Genomic DNA, 15236 nt, shown 5'->3' with positions numbered 1-15236 from the left:
TATATGAGCACACTTTAGCTCAAAGTTTCTAAGCTCAAGTTGGTTATAAGCAAATCTTTCAGTTGTCATGGATGGTTGACTTGACAATGATATATAGAAAAATACTCATTTGATTTGAAGTGTCAAATGGAATTATATCCAACCTCCAAAATTATCATTTCAATAAAGCAAAATGTCATTATAAGGATTAAGATAATTCTGGTACATGTGATATATAGGACTTGGTACTCTTGAAAAGTTTACTAAAAATGATCTGAGTACTTGAAATATATAATTTCAATGTGGATTGAACATTTCCTAAAAGAAATATTTGTTCATAAGTTATAGTATGCAGAAAAGTACTAAAATACTTTATATTTATAAGTCACATCTAGTGATGATTGTTTGACAATTTGATACTCAAAATATCTTTTTTGCCAAGTTGAAGATCAAGAAAATATATTTGTCTTGAATTACCATATCTAAGGGCAATTTATGCATCATCATATCTCACGAATTATACTAGTGATGTATGTTAGACTTACTTTAATTGTGGTGATGAGAGTCAAACCCAGTAGATGGTGATAGTAAAAACAGAGGAAAATATAAATAGCAGAAGCAGAACGTAGCCTAAGCAGAAGCAGCACGTAACATATTTCGTTTGATCGTTACAAGTCTCGATGTTATCGTTACCTTACATAGTACTAGTATTAATTGCACCATTTAATGTTGTACGAAGACATTTAACACGACTTACTAGTTTTGGTATAAAACAAAGAGTAATTATTCTGAAGCTTTCTGCAGGACCCTTTTTCGGTGATAAAGCTGATTTCCTCAGAGTCAAAGAAGCCGTTTTGTTGGGGATCGATATAGAGTTTAGAGGGGGGAGGTGAATAAACTCTCTCTTTTGTTGATCTCTTTTTCAAAAGGTGCTAAAATCCTGTTAGGGATTGTAGCTGATCTTGTTCAAATATATAACCAACAAATCACAAAATAGTGCGGAAACGATTTGATGGTTTGATGGGTGAAAATGATAAAAAAAAAAACAGTAGGCAGTAGACAATGGTTGTTTCTGGAAGTTCGAAGATAAAATCTTCTACGTCTCCCCTTCTTCTGTTTCCAGAAGGTATCACTAAAAGATTTTAGATTTTACAGTACAACACATGTACACACCCACTTTAGCAGGACTTACCCTTTGCCTACTAAAACTCTTAGTAACTCAACACAATATAGTTTAATACAACAAGGTTCTGGAAAAGACTCTTTTCCAAATTACAAACTCTTCTCAACAAGATATAAGTAATGTGAACAGCTTTTGAAGAGTGTGAGAAACAGCAGCACAAGATGATTTCAACATATCAGATATATGATATGAAGCGTGTGCTAATTTTCTGTATATTGAACTTGAATAAGATAAGTAGTTTTGATTGCTCAAATCGACGTTTGTATAATAGAGAATGTGTTCGTTGTTGAGTTCAGGTGGGGTAACGTATAAACGTCGTTGATCTTGTGTATTTATAGAAGTCTTGATTCCAACGTCTATAAACAAAACGGCTTCTCAGACTTCTGATAAAATCAACTTTAATACCTGAAAAGGGTCCTGCAGAAAGCTTTGATACAGTCAGTCTTGTTTTCATACTAAAACTGGTAAGTCGTAATAAATAACTTCTTATAGCATTAATGGTGCAATTAATGCTAGTACTAGGTACAGTAACTGTAACATTTAAGATTAGTTCCGTTTGCACAAAAGATGTTAAATTACTCTAGTTTAGACTGAGTTCTGCTTCTTGTTTCCTAACCCGTTGAAGCTTAGTTCTGCTTCTGGTTTAGTGAGATGAAGACTTCTGCTTTTATATTGCCTACTGATTTTAACTAATGACATGCTGGTTTTGATTCTCATCGCCACAATTTAAGTCTAACAATTTCCCCCTTTGTGGTGATGTCAAAACCTAGACGTTGGCAGAGATAAATAATGGCAATATAAAGCATATGACAATTATATATTAAGATAATTAAACGATAAAAGTTTTAGTCATCAGTGCCAATGTCCCTGAAAATAATTGCGTCATTCTGAGCATCTTGATCTCTTCTGGCAGAGGATTCTGCCATGTCTCCAGTTCTTCTTTCTTATGCTTGTCTTCCTTCTGGTTCTTCTTCCCCCTTTTTGGCATCCACGGCCATAACTCGAGCAATCAAATCATCCATGCGTCCAGAGAGATTTAGAATTCCATTGTTCAGCATCTCCAGATATGGTGCCTGATGAGAAACTCGTTCATTGAGAGCAGTAAGAGATTGAGATTGGGACTCAATCTTGGCATCCATAGATTCAATTTTGGTGGAGACTGAACGAATAAATTCATCATGATCGGTGAGTCGTTTGATCCTGTCAGCTTGTCCGACCAAGATGGTACCTTGGCTTCTGGAAGCAGCTTGTCTAAAAACAACATGCAGTTTACTCAAAGATTCTGCCGTGCGAGTGACTTCTTTAGATATACGGTCACGAAAATACTTTGATCCACTGACTTCTCCAACATGTTCACGAGATAGCTGCCTCACTGTCTCAGAGAGATTGTTGAGATTCTTTTGCAAAATATCTATCTCAAATTCCATATCAAAACGTTCTGGTTCTGGAGATGGAGTCCTTGCGAGCATACGCTGCTTGATTTCAGCAGTACGAGCAGTATGCGTAGCTGAGTCAGAAATGGATACAACCAATGCAGTAGACGTTTCAAGTTCTGTTGGAGCAATATGAAGGATCGCATCTGTTTGATCAGTAGAAGGGCCAGGTTCAGCAGAGCTTACTTCTGGAGCAATGAAAACAAGAGGTGTTGCAGTAGTTTCCTCAGCAGCAGATGGAGCAGTAGAAGTTCTTTCAAAAACAGTAACTGTTTCAGGAGCTGCACTATCGTCTATGAGAGCAACCTCACTGGCCTCCGGTGGTTGATCCGTAGGAATAAGTTCAGATGACCTATTCAATAGAGCTTCCATTTCTGCTTGATGTTCAGCAGAAAATATCTCTAGATTTGGCAATGGGTTAACATCTGATGCTTCCATGGGTTGAGGTTCGAGTGGAGCTTCTGAGAATACCACATCATTAGCCTGAGTTGATTTTGTTGCAGTAGCAGCATTGAGAACAATGGATTGAATAACTTCTTCTATGAGTATCACTACTGTATCATATAACCAATTTGTTTTTATTCTTGTTAGATCTACAATGGAAGCTACTTTTTATTAGACAAATGATAAATAAATATAGAAAACAACAGAAGAGTCTGCATATTATATTTATTGACTTAGAGAAAGCGTATGATATAGTACCTAGAGAATTTATTTGGTTGTTAATGTTGCACCGAGATCATTAAGGATATCTATGAAGGTGTGGTAACAAGTGTTAGCTCTGTTGGAGGATGTCATGTGAATTTCCTGTGGTAGTACGTATTCATCAAGGATCGACTTTATGCCCTTGTCTCTTTTTATTTGGTGATGGATGAGCTAACAGAACATAATTAGGATGAGGTACCTTGTGTATGTTGTTTGTAGATGACATTTTCATGATAGAAGAAACTAAAGAAGTTGTAAATAAAAAAAATTAGATAGGTGTCGTGGAGCTCTTGAGAGTATTCAATGTAAGAGATTTACTGACTTTAAATGAGATTTTTAGATTTTAAAAGTCTAGAAGTATTCAATCAAAACTTTAGCATACTCTATAAAAGTCTAGTGGTATTCAAAATAGACTTTCATAGAGTTTTTAAAAAGTCAAGTGATATTCAACATTGACTTTTAAAAACTCTATAAAAATCTAGAGGTATTCAAATTTTCAATAGACTTTTAATAACTTCATAGAATTCATTAACATACAAACATTAAAGCCTAAGGTACAACTATAAATTGTCAAAAATTGTATTTGGTTCAACCCAAAGATTTGGATGGATTTTTAAAAGTTCTAACTCATACACAAGCTATTTATTTTTTTCTCTGTCACATCACATCACCTCTCTTCTTATCTTTTCTCCTCTCATTATCTTATCACTCTATCAAATTTTCAAAATGTATATCTATATATATTTTTTTCATCTTTCCTTTTAAAAATTTTCATTTTTGGTTGATTTTTAATTTAATAATTTTTTATTTTAATATCATAAGAAATTTTGAATTCTAGATTTGATTTTGTGATTTTTAATTTATGATTTATACAAATTAATGTAATATTCAATAATAATAAAAGATGATCTAAAAAAATGTTGCTTAATTATTAATAACTGAATAGTCTCGCAACAACCATTATTTTTTAAATTTTTTTAGCATTTTCAATTAATATGTAAGCTATAATATTTTTATACAAAATTATATTCACACAATGATAAATAATATTTTTTTCACATGTATATTATCAATTCAAAAACAAAGGTTACATATTAATCAATTGATGTATTTTTAAAAATTTACAAACATGCATACAAACCCATATATATACATATGTAAGGATTAAATGATTTAACTTTTAAATAAGTTAATTTATTTATTAAGATAAATATTGAAAAAATATTTCAAACTGACTATGTTTTATATTTCAATTAATTATAAGTTCATAATATGTTATAATTAAGAACAAAATTTATAAAATTCTATAAAAAAAAATTCACAAAAGTTTGTAAAAATCTTGCAAAAAAGTCTACGTAAATCGGTGAGATTTTGTAAAAGTCAATTAAAATCTATCAAATCCATAAAAGTCTATCATTTGAAAAATTCATTAAAAGTCATCAAAAGTTTGAATTGAATACACCCCACTAAATGTTTTAGAATTAGTCGCTCAAAAACGAAATATTTAGCTTGTAACTTTGGTCCTGGATATAGACAAATGAGTAGTGCAATTGAGATTGACGATCGAGAAGTCTGAGAGTATGAAATTTTTTGCTATTTAAGGTCTATTATCCAAAAAACTGAGGACATTATATAGGATATAAACCGTATGATTAAAGTATAATGGACGAAATGGAGGATGACATCAGGATTTTTATGCGATAGAATGATGCTTGTGATTGAAAGAAAATATTATAAGACTATTGTTCATCCAGCTATGCTTTATTATGTCCTCATAGAGGGAGGATAAGATTAGGGCGATAAGTCTAAAATAGTTTGATCATGTGAAGAAGAGATCAAACACGACCCCAATTTGACATATCTTATATTGACATGTTAATGGAAGGAGTAAAATGAGAAGTATGTCATTGAAAACTTTGATAAAAAGTAGTTAAGGAGGATATCTTAGATATTTGTTTAAGAAATGAGATGTGAGACAATCACTTAGTTTGGAGAACCAATATGCATTTAGCCACCCCGCAATTAGCAAAAATTTGCCATGATGTTGAAGAAAATCATACCAAATTACATGTCAGAAAGCAATATAAGTCGTGGAGGCGACTTTTGAGAATTGCCACATAAAAGTGGACAAAGAAACCCTCCTTAAACCCTAAAAGTTTCCCCATTTACTCTCCGAAACGAAGAACAGAAATGGCTCTAAGCCACATGCTTAAAAGATCTGTTTCAAGATTTGCACCGTTGATCTTCAATCACAAGCATCTCAGTCACAATCACCACTACACCTCGGCCCTGTTCGCCGCCTTCAATGACCGTTCCTCGGGAATGTCGCGGAATCTCCTGCAGCGGTCATTTCCGTCATATCTTCACCACTACTCCACCAGGCCCAGCTCTGACGAATTACTTCTACGAGTAATCAAGTCAGAGATTCAGTGCGCCGTGGAGTCTCGGAAGGAGGATCAAGTTTTTTTTTTTAAATAATTGTAGAAAATTGAAATCGTGTATGCTTGGTTGCTCAGTATATATGGTTCCTTTCTTGGAGATGTAGTAACAAGTTTTAATAGGTTTGGGGATGTTTGATTGTACGACAGTATTTAACTAAATGATTTCCAAGGGTTAATTACCTGATTTTAATTTTTTGATTTGTTTTCTCCAACTATCTGTTATGGTCTTATTAATATTTGGCCAACTCCAATAAATTTTTAGATCCATTTCTGTTTGAAGTAAACTTTATACAATTATCATGACCCACTAGACCACTTGATTGAAAATGTAGTAACAAGGTTTAATAGGTTGGGGATGTTTGATTTTATGACAGTATTTAACTTAAAATATTCGTACTTTTGTCTCGATCTTTCATGGAGCCACACCTGAGTGGTTTCATCAATAAAGGCAAGTTTCTACTCTTGTAGTAAGAATGAGCTGAACATGTTGTGTAAAGGTTGTCTCCAAGATACAACACTTTCGTTGGCTTTTACTTTTAACTGAGATTTTAGTTTATCTTGTGATTGTACGACATCAGATTTTTATTGTGGATGACTGTTTTAGTATCTCTACGTGTAATTTTTTCTTGTTATAGTTATAAACAACAAGGATCATTTTCTTGTATCGTGTTTGCGATATTTGACAATTTGAACCATCATGAATTATTATTATTTTTTTAACGAAGTTTCAACTAAAATATTTTATAATTCAACAAATATTTTTAACAGGTGATATGATTTATGAAACCGTCTTATGAATGTAAACTTATGTGACGATCTTACTTATATATACTGAGTTTGATCAGTCCATTTCACAAAATTGATCCGTAAAACAATCTCATAAATTTTTTTGCGTTTTTTATAAAATGTAAACCTATTTCCTTCTATCAAAATAAAATAAAAAAAAACATATTGCCTATATTTTTGGAGCGCACGGTTCAAATTAACTTATAAATTCAGATAAATAATCACATTGATTCAACACTTCATTTTTATTAGTTAGTGACGACCTCATAAAATATAATAAATGGTACGTTGTGATATATTTTACGACATAATAAATGGTATGTTGTGATGAATTTTTTGTTGCTCCTCCTCTTATTTTAAAAAGGATAATTTATTTACTATGTTCAGACAAATTGAATTGAATTGGACTAATTTTTTTTTAGCCCCCTAGATTTTGTCCTAGTTTGAATTTTATGAAACACAGAAATTCTTGTAAGACGGTCTCACGGATCAATTTCGTGGGTCGAATCTCTTATTTGTATCATCCACGAAAAAATATTACTTTTCATGCTAAGAATATTACTTTTTATTGTGAATATCGTTAGGGTTGACCCGTCTCACAGATAAAGATTCGTGAGACCGTCTCACAAAAGACCTACTCTTTATGAAATCGGCTTAGATTTGACCGGAAACTTTGACAAGGAAAGATATATAGTATGAGTTTTCTTCGAATTATGATAATTTGATCTCTTTATTTGTTTTTATTTTGGTATGTTATATACTAATTTTCCCATTTATGATATTCAAAATTCAAAAATAATATATTAAATTATTGGACGAGCAAAAACTCATTTCTCTCACGTGGCTTAATTCGTTCATGATCGGTTTCGCCTAATTTTTCAAGATGAAACCGTATCTATTGAAGTTCACATGCCTGACATTATTAATGGCGCGGGGGATGATGCCGATGACTGTAATGATGAATGGCCGGGGTTTCATAAACTAATGAAGAAAATTGAGAGTAAAATTACTTTAAATTAATTTAGATCTGGAAATTTCGTAAAAACATACAAATGGATCATACCAAACTCCTTCATCTTTATTTCGTCATACCATTTGATTATAAATCAAACATTAATAATGAACATATTCGAGAAATTAATGAAGCCTGCCATGTTTGTCACCATGGATATACTTTCACTAGTTCTTGCGGAGGGTTTTTATTCGAGAAATAAATAGCATCTTCCTTTACGAACCAATAACATTCACCAGTTCTAATGCATGGATAAGTCTTCCAAGCCGAACTAAAGACTTCTATATTTGTGTTCTTCTGATTCCACCATATATGACAAGTGAACTGAGTGCCTTTTACACTTTCACAGAAGCCGAAGTTGAAATTTTCACCCGGAAACAACCCATGGATGCCAAGACTGTCGTCTCTGGACCGGCAATGCGTGTACAAGCGCGCAGAATTGGGAGGGAGACTATCCACGATGTAAATTTGGTAGCTGTCCGTAAGAATGCATGTGCGCTTGTTCTCTAATGACAGTGCCTGATGGAAAAAAATGGCTGAGACCAAAAGTATCGGAATGATGAATCTCATCGTTTCTTTGGAGAGAAGAAAATAATAATTCCTGAAATGTTACAGTTTTCGAAGTCCAATTTATAGAGGTTTTTTTCCAGTTAGTAATTATGATCATATTATGAGGAAATATATTTTGTATCCGGTGTATTAAATATATCACCACCGATTATAATTTGGGCCGAGATTGTAATAATTAATTTGTGAATTTTATGGAAATAAATCGAAATTAAATGCATGATTTGAGTTGGATATATTTTTATTGACAAGATTAGTACATATATCCACAAGGGAAAAAAATTATCGGGAGATAATATTTGATAAGATACATTACTAATTGATTGTTCACTAGAAAACCGAGTCACTGAAAAAGGGAAAAAAGAAAAGAAAAAGAAAAGGATGCATAAATTTATTAGTGTTATAAATAATCTGATTCAAGAAATAAGATACATCAAACCGAGTTACGGAAAAAGGGAAAAAAGAAAAGAAAAGGAAAAGGAAAAGGATGCATAAATATATTGGTGTTATAAATAATCTGATTCAAGATATAAGATATATCAAAAGATATTTGACTTCATATCGATTCAAAATATATATTTGTTATTAACGCTCTAGAAGAAGTATGATCTATTATTTGTCACTATAATTTGTTTGTTAATTGTGACTTGCTGTTTAATGGTGAACTACATAGGCTATTGAATAAAAATTCTGAATGAGTGATAGTGAGACCGAAACGCCATCAACCGTAAAAGAAAACAAATGATAAACCCAATGAATTGATATCATCGTCTATCTTGGAAAATGACCATAAAGGTAGCCTATGCAGGATTATGACAATTGGTTGATTTATAACGATTTTGAGCCATTTTATTTATTTAATTATTAAACTAATATAGTTATTTTATTTATTGTGTTCATATTATTCCCTAACATGTCTTGAATTTTTATAGTGAATTAATAAATTCAATTAAATTTTGAAAAATTCTAGAATGTATTTATTTTTATTCATATAAATTATTTTGTGACATAAATCATTTATAAATTTTGTGAATTTATTCTATAAATATATTGTATGGGATATTATATTAATTTATTATGCAATTTTGTGATAATTTTTTGGATTTGAGATTTTTTTTATTTAAGAACATGTTGGGTTGTTAGAACTTTGTTTCCTAAATTTTGATTAAATTTTTAGTGTGGATTTATTTTTTGAATAATTTTGTTTTTTTAATTAAAAATAGTCTTTATTTTAAAGTACTAATGAATGATAAAATATTTAATTAAATGTTATTGTCTTATATGTTTTGCAAATGTAAGAACAAAAATTCAATATGAAATGACATTCATGATATATTGAACGACATTGTTGATGTCAAATTATCTATTTGATACGCATAGAAATTTGAAAAATTAAGTTCAATTTCACAATTTCATTTTTTCCAAAATAATGAAAAATATTTTAGTTATAGTATTTCTTTGATTCAAAGAAAATAAAGAGAGAAAAATATTGAAAGTTATCTAATTAACGTGATTCATTCTCTAAGGTGAATGTGAAAGTATTAATGAACATAGTTGATACATCGTAGTTGAGTAATTCTTCAAAGACGAATAATATATTATGTCATCTGAAGCGATATATGAATTGTAAGATCGATACAAAATATTGAGATACACGTCTTAATCAAGTATTGTACTAAATGTACATATGTCTCTCATGTCGTTATTTATTAATATCGAACCTGAAGTACGTATATGGATTTTATCGATACACATCAAGCCCGATATAAAGTTTGTGGAGGCCGATGATGTCTACCCAAATTATATTTTCATCGTATGTTGATATGAATGTATTAAGGATCTAAAAGATCGTTTCATTGACTATGAAAAAGGATTATATGCTTGATACGTAAATGGATTTGTGAATCCAATGCCAATATTGATTTGATCAAATTATGTATGATATTACAAATCAATAGCTATAGAAGAGCTATAACGTTCCAAAGAGGTAATATGCATTTTCCCTTAAAGAAAAAAATTGGGGACATAGAATGAATATTATTATTGTGTTTTGCATAACCTCAATAGTAAACAAAAGGGTTTACTGGTATTGTAAACCACTGGGTTTTTATTCCTATAAAAGTATCATTTATACGTATATTTTCAGCGTTTAGCATAATCGATTGGGTTGAGCATTCGAATTATATAAATAGTTGACAAACTATTGATACTGCACAAAATGTAAATGAAGAAGCCAAAAGTTCCTAGATTGATAAATATGAATATATTTTAATCAAATATCCATAAAATTTTATGAATTCTTATTTATGGCATATGAAATTTGATATCACTACCATAAGCTCAAGTTAGCAGAAATCCCCATATTATCTGGAATGAATAAATAATGTGAGCCCACAAATCACAAATTGATGTTTGCGAAAATACGTTTTGAGAAAATTTTCAGAATATATAATCAAGACAAGCTTGATTAAAAGAGAGAATATGAATATAAGTTTTATGATTATATATACATTAGTTTAGTTGATTTATTATGCCTCCAATCAACTATTCAAACAATTGATTTTGATAATAAATGTGCCATATTTTTAGGATATTTGAAATATATATTATATATAATATGCCAACTGATAATGTGTTATGTTCGAAAAATGTACTAAAGTAAATCTCTTGAAGATATTGTAGATATGTTGGAAATAATTTTAATTTTATGATCAAATATTTTGAGCAGTGACATTTTTATGACGCAATTTCTCATTTATAATTCTTGTAAAACGATATCCAACATTGAGGGGAGGAAAAAGAAGCTAAAAGAATAATTTTGATATCGATCCCAAATTAATATAAGGTAAACATGAAGTTCAAAGTTTAAATATCAAAATATGTTATTTGATCTTGAGTATAAGATCAATTATGTTATTTAGCTTCATTAATGTTCTAGTTGAACAATTATACAACTAAGTGAAGAAGAACCCCATTAAAAAAAATAAGTGAATATCTCAATGTCCAAAGAATAATGGAAGCTAATCGTTATGAAAAAAATTATTGACAAATAGGCATGTGATATATGAGCACACTTTAGCTCAAAGCTTCTAACCCAAGTTGGTTATAAGCAAATCTTTCAGTTGTCATGGATGTGTTGACTTGACAGTGATTTATGGAAAAATCATCGTATGATTTGAGGTGTCAAATGGAATTAGATCCCAATCCAAAATTATGATTTCAATAAAGCAACATGTCATTATAAGGATTAAGATAATCCTGGAACATGTGATATATTGGAATTGGTACTCTTGAAAAGTTTACTAAAAATGATCGAGTACTTGAAATATATATTTTCAATGATAGACTTGAAAACACAAAATTATTTCTTGAATTATGGATTGAACATTTCCTAAAATAAATATTTGTTCATAAGTTATAGTATGCGAAAAAAGTACTAAAATACTTTATATTTATAAGTCACATCTAGTGATGGTTGTTTGACAATTTGATACTCAAAATATCTTTTTCGCCAACTTGAAGATCAAGAAAATATATTTGTCTTGAATTACCATATCTAAGGGCAATTTATGCATCACCATATCTCATGAATTATACTAGTGATGTACATCTTTTCTCCAACTTGAAGACAGTGATAACCAGTAAGGCACATATCATGTTTTCTTCGCAATCTCAAACAAACTATGGATTTACGTAAAGAGATTAGAAACAACTAAAGATAATATGACCGATCTTTTTACAAAGTTATCACATGCATCAACTTTTGGCAATTTAGTGTACAAGATTAGAATACGAATAGTTGATGATTTCAAGTGATGCTTGCAATAGGGGGAGCAGTCAAAGTTTTACTCTATTTTCCTCGTCTATTATTTTTCTCATTTGGATTTTCTTGACAAGGTTTTTTGTAACGTACCGTACTTTTTAACTATCTAAAATTTGTGGAAAAATTAAAAATTTTCTGAAATAAAAGGCGAACCTTCAAAATTCGATAAAATAATTGTCCATCCCCAAATGTTGCACAAAAGATCTCAAATGAAGTTTACTAAAAGTACTTGTTTAAAACTCATAATCAGTAACATAAAATCAGAGTATTTGAAACTTTCGTAAAATATAAAAATGACATGGGCGGTCCTCGGGTCTAGCCTGCTGCTCAGTCCAAGCCTGCTCCTTGGTCCCCACCCCTCATCTCCTCACCATCTTCACCTGCATCAATCAAGTCTAGTGAGTCTAAAGACTCAACACGTATAAACTGGAAGTAACGAGTAATACATAATAAAACCACATGCAACTTTAAAATAGGGCGTACATACTGAAACTGAACATACATACATACATAGACGTGTCATCAACGTAAAAACTTTTCATAAACATGCTTGCATACTTGTACATACATAACTTCATCATTTTTGCGTTGAGGCATGATTCAAAGCAAGTGACCCATACATAAAAGTGCCTGATCAGACTAAACCACAGTATTGGGCTGACAGGGAAGATCCACTGTCACATACATGAGATCCCCGTTCATGCTTTAACGGGTGGATTGGTCCCCGTTCATGCTTTAACGCTTTCCAATCCTGATCTAAACTCGTTCATGCTTTAACGAGGTGGAAAGGTCCTCGGCCACGTTCACCGACTTCCAAACTCATTCATATTTGGAGAAGTCTCCGGACACGTTCTCCGGCTTCCAAACCGTTCATAATTTGGTCACAAGACATTTAGCATACCTCAAAAACTAAAAATATTTTCTTTTGCACGTCGAACATACTTACTTGGCGTTGAGTGATTCGTTGGATCTCGCTTGGGGACGCTGCTGCAACATACTAACATGAGTTTACATACTTAACACTGCATAACTTAGACGTAGGTACTCGAGCTCACCACCAAAGTGATTAAATAGCTTATAACATTCTAGTTCGCTCGGGACTTGACCTCTTTTAATCATCGTACTAATACATGACATAAAACCTCAACGTGATCAATAATATTTCCCAAAAGTGAGGTACACGGACCCCGTTCCTGGGTCCGTGCACAGGTCCGTGTAGATACTGTGAAGTGTGTCGTGAGAAAAAGGGAAGGCACGGACCCCGTGCCTAGGTCCGGGTCTGGGTCTGTGTAGGTACTGTAAAAGACATGCCGAAAAGAAGGAAGGACACGGACCCCGTTCTATGGTCCGTGTGGGCTCGCAAAAATTGCCACCAAGATGAAAACAAAGGCATGGACCCCGTGCCAGGGTCCGTGTCCGGGTCCGTGTACCTGCGTAAATTGTAAACCCACGAAAATTCAATACTTGCGATCCTTATCATTCTTGACTCGATTTACGGACCATGAACCAACACCCTAGACCCATCCTAGCATACCCTAACATTGAACAAAACTCGTACAAACACCCCAAGGCAATGACGTCCACCCTACGACACATAAAATTCAAAAACACGGCAATTGGCACCAAATCGCTTCCTATGACTTCTCATGAATTCAAGCGCCTATCGACACTAACCGGTAATCCAAATACCAACCCAACATCATACTAAGCATACCTATACGCAGCAATGATCACCCGTCGATCCCCAACGAAGCTTGCAACAATAAAACTTCAAGAACGCATCAATACATAATTTTCAAAAAAACGCAGTTTGAGCAGTCCCACGAAAAACACCATAATGCACTCAATTTTTATCCAAATAATTCGAATTTACTGTCAAATCGAAGGTATCAAAAAGTTCTACGTTTTGTATGTTGAAATGTTTCTCAAAATCACGATCAAAAAATCGCAGTTTTAAATATGACAGAAAAAATCGAGATTTGTGATCCAAAAACCGTTTAAAAATTGATCCAAACATCATTGCTCAAACTTCTACACATCACACATGTATTTTTACGCATAAATAACAACACGACACATAATATGACGAGATAGATGCATAAACAAAAGAATATACGTGCCTTTGATGTGAAAAACTCATGATGCGGCGATACCGAAGCGGAGAAAGATGCGAGGTTGATCCGGGACGCTTGTGGAACGGTTTTCTTGCAATAAAATAAACAAAATTTTGCTGGAAAGATTCAGAGGAAGGGGCGGCTGCTCTAGAGTGGAAGAACCCTAGGTTTTCTCTTTTTTAAAAAATCTGAAATAGAGTGTAGAGAAGTGTGTGTGTTTTTTGGTCGTGTGGTGTGTGTGTGTAAAAGTGTGTGTGCGTGTGTTTGATAGAAATTAGGAGATAATTTTGGCTTAATCAAATCATTAACAATTATTTAAAAATGCTAACTTTCCTCTAACTTGAAATAAAACCCTTAATAATAAAAAAATTAAAATGTACATGTGCTAGACTTTAAAAATTTTAAAATCTTAAAATTACTAAATAAATCAATTAGATTTTAAAAATGCTAAAAACTTATAAATCATTAAAAAAATACCCCAATCCTAGCTTAAAATAAATTACCACGTTTTAAAATTACCAAAAATCGTCCTCGGTCTCTTCTCCTCGATCCCGCATCGAATAATCGCCTGAAGCATGAAACTCGAAAATATTTTAACGTGCATCACATAAACAGTAAAATAATGCAATTTAAATAAATCATGAATCACTAAAAATCATTTTTAAAATTAAATAAACGATTTAACTATTAAATAATTGCATGGGTTTTACGTGTACCGATTTTGGTTCTACAGTTCCTCCCCCACTTATATAAATTTCGTCCTCGAAATTAAATCTTACCAAACAAATCTAGATAGCGACTCTTCATATCTGCTTCGGTCTTCCAAGTGGCCTCCTCCACTGATTGATTTAGCCTCCGGACTTTGACCAACTTGGTCACTTTGTTCCGAAGCCTAGGCTCTTGTCTGTCTAGGATTTGAACAGGTCTTTCCTCATATGACAGGTCTGGAGCTAACTGCAACGGCTCATAACTCAGAACGTGCGAAGGATTCGCTAGGTACTTCCTCAACATCGAGACATGGAACACATTGTGTCCCAACTCTGTCAAGAATCTCGAATGGTCCAATAAACCTCGGACTCAGCTTGCCTCTTTTCCCAAACCTCATAACACCCTTCATAGGTGCTATTTTTATAAAAACATGATCACCTATGGCAAACTCGAGATCTCTCCTCCTCTTATCAGCATAGATCTTT

The 15236-nt window shown here is 32.5% G+C and overlaps 1 protein-coding gene across 1 annotated transcript in view; it reads left to right on the top strand.

Moving 5' to 3' along the window:
- The first annotated feature begins 5459 nt into the window (after window positions 1-5459).
- Window positions 5460-15236, top strand: part of LOC140959503 (uncharacterized protein At2g39795, mitochondrial-like) — a 36968-nt gene continuing 27191 nt past the window's right edge. Inside the window, exon 1 of the mRNA XM_073417388.1 lies at window positions 5460-5760. Coding sequence (XP_073273489.1) covers window positions 5491-5760 — 270 coding nt within the window. The 5' untranslated portion in view covers window positions 5460-5490. The remainder of the gene's footprint in view (window positions 5761-15236) is intronic.

Source organism: Primulina huaijiensis, chromosome 2 (assembly GCF_012295235.1).
Source record: "Primulina huaijiensis isolate GDHJ02 chromosome 2, ASM1229523v2, whole genome shotgun sequence".
Lineage (NCBI taxonomy): Eukaryota > Viridiplantae > Streptophyta > Magnoliopsida > Lamiales > Gesneriaceae > Primulina > Primulina huaijiensis.
This window is presented reverse-complemented; position numbering and strand designations above follow the sequence as displayed.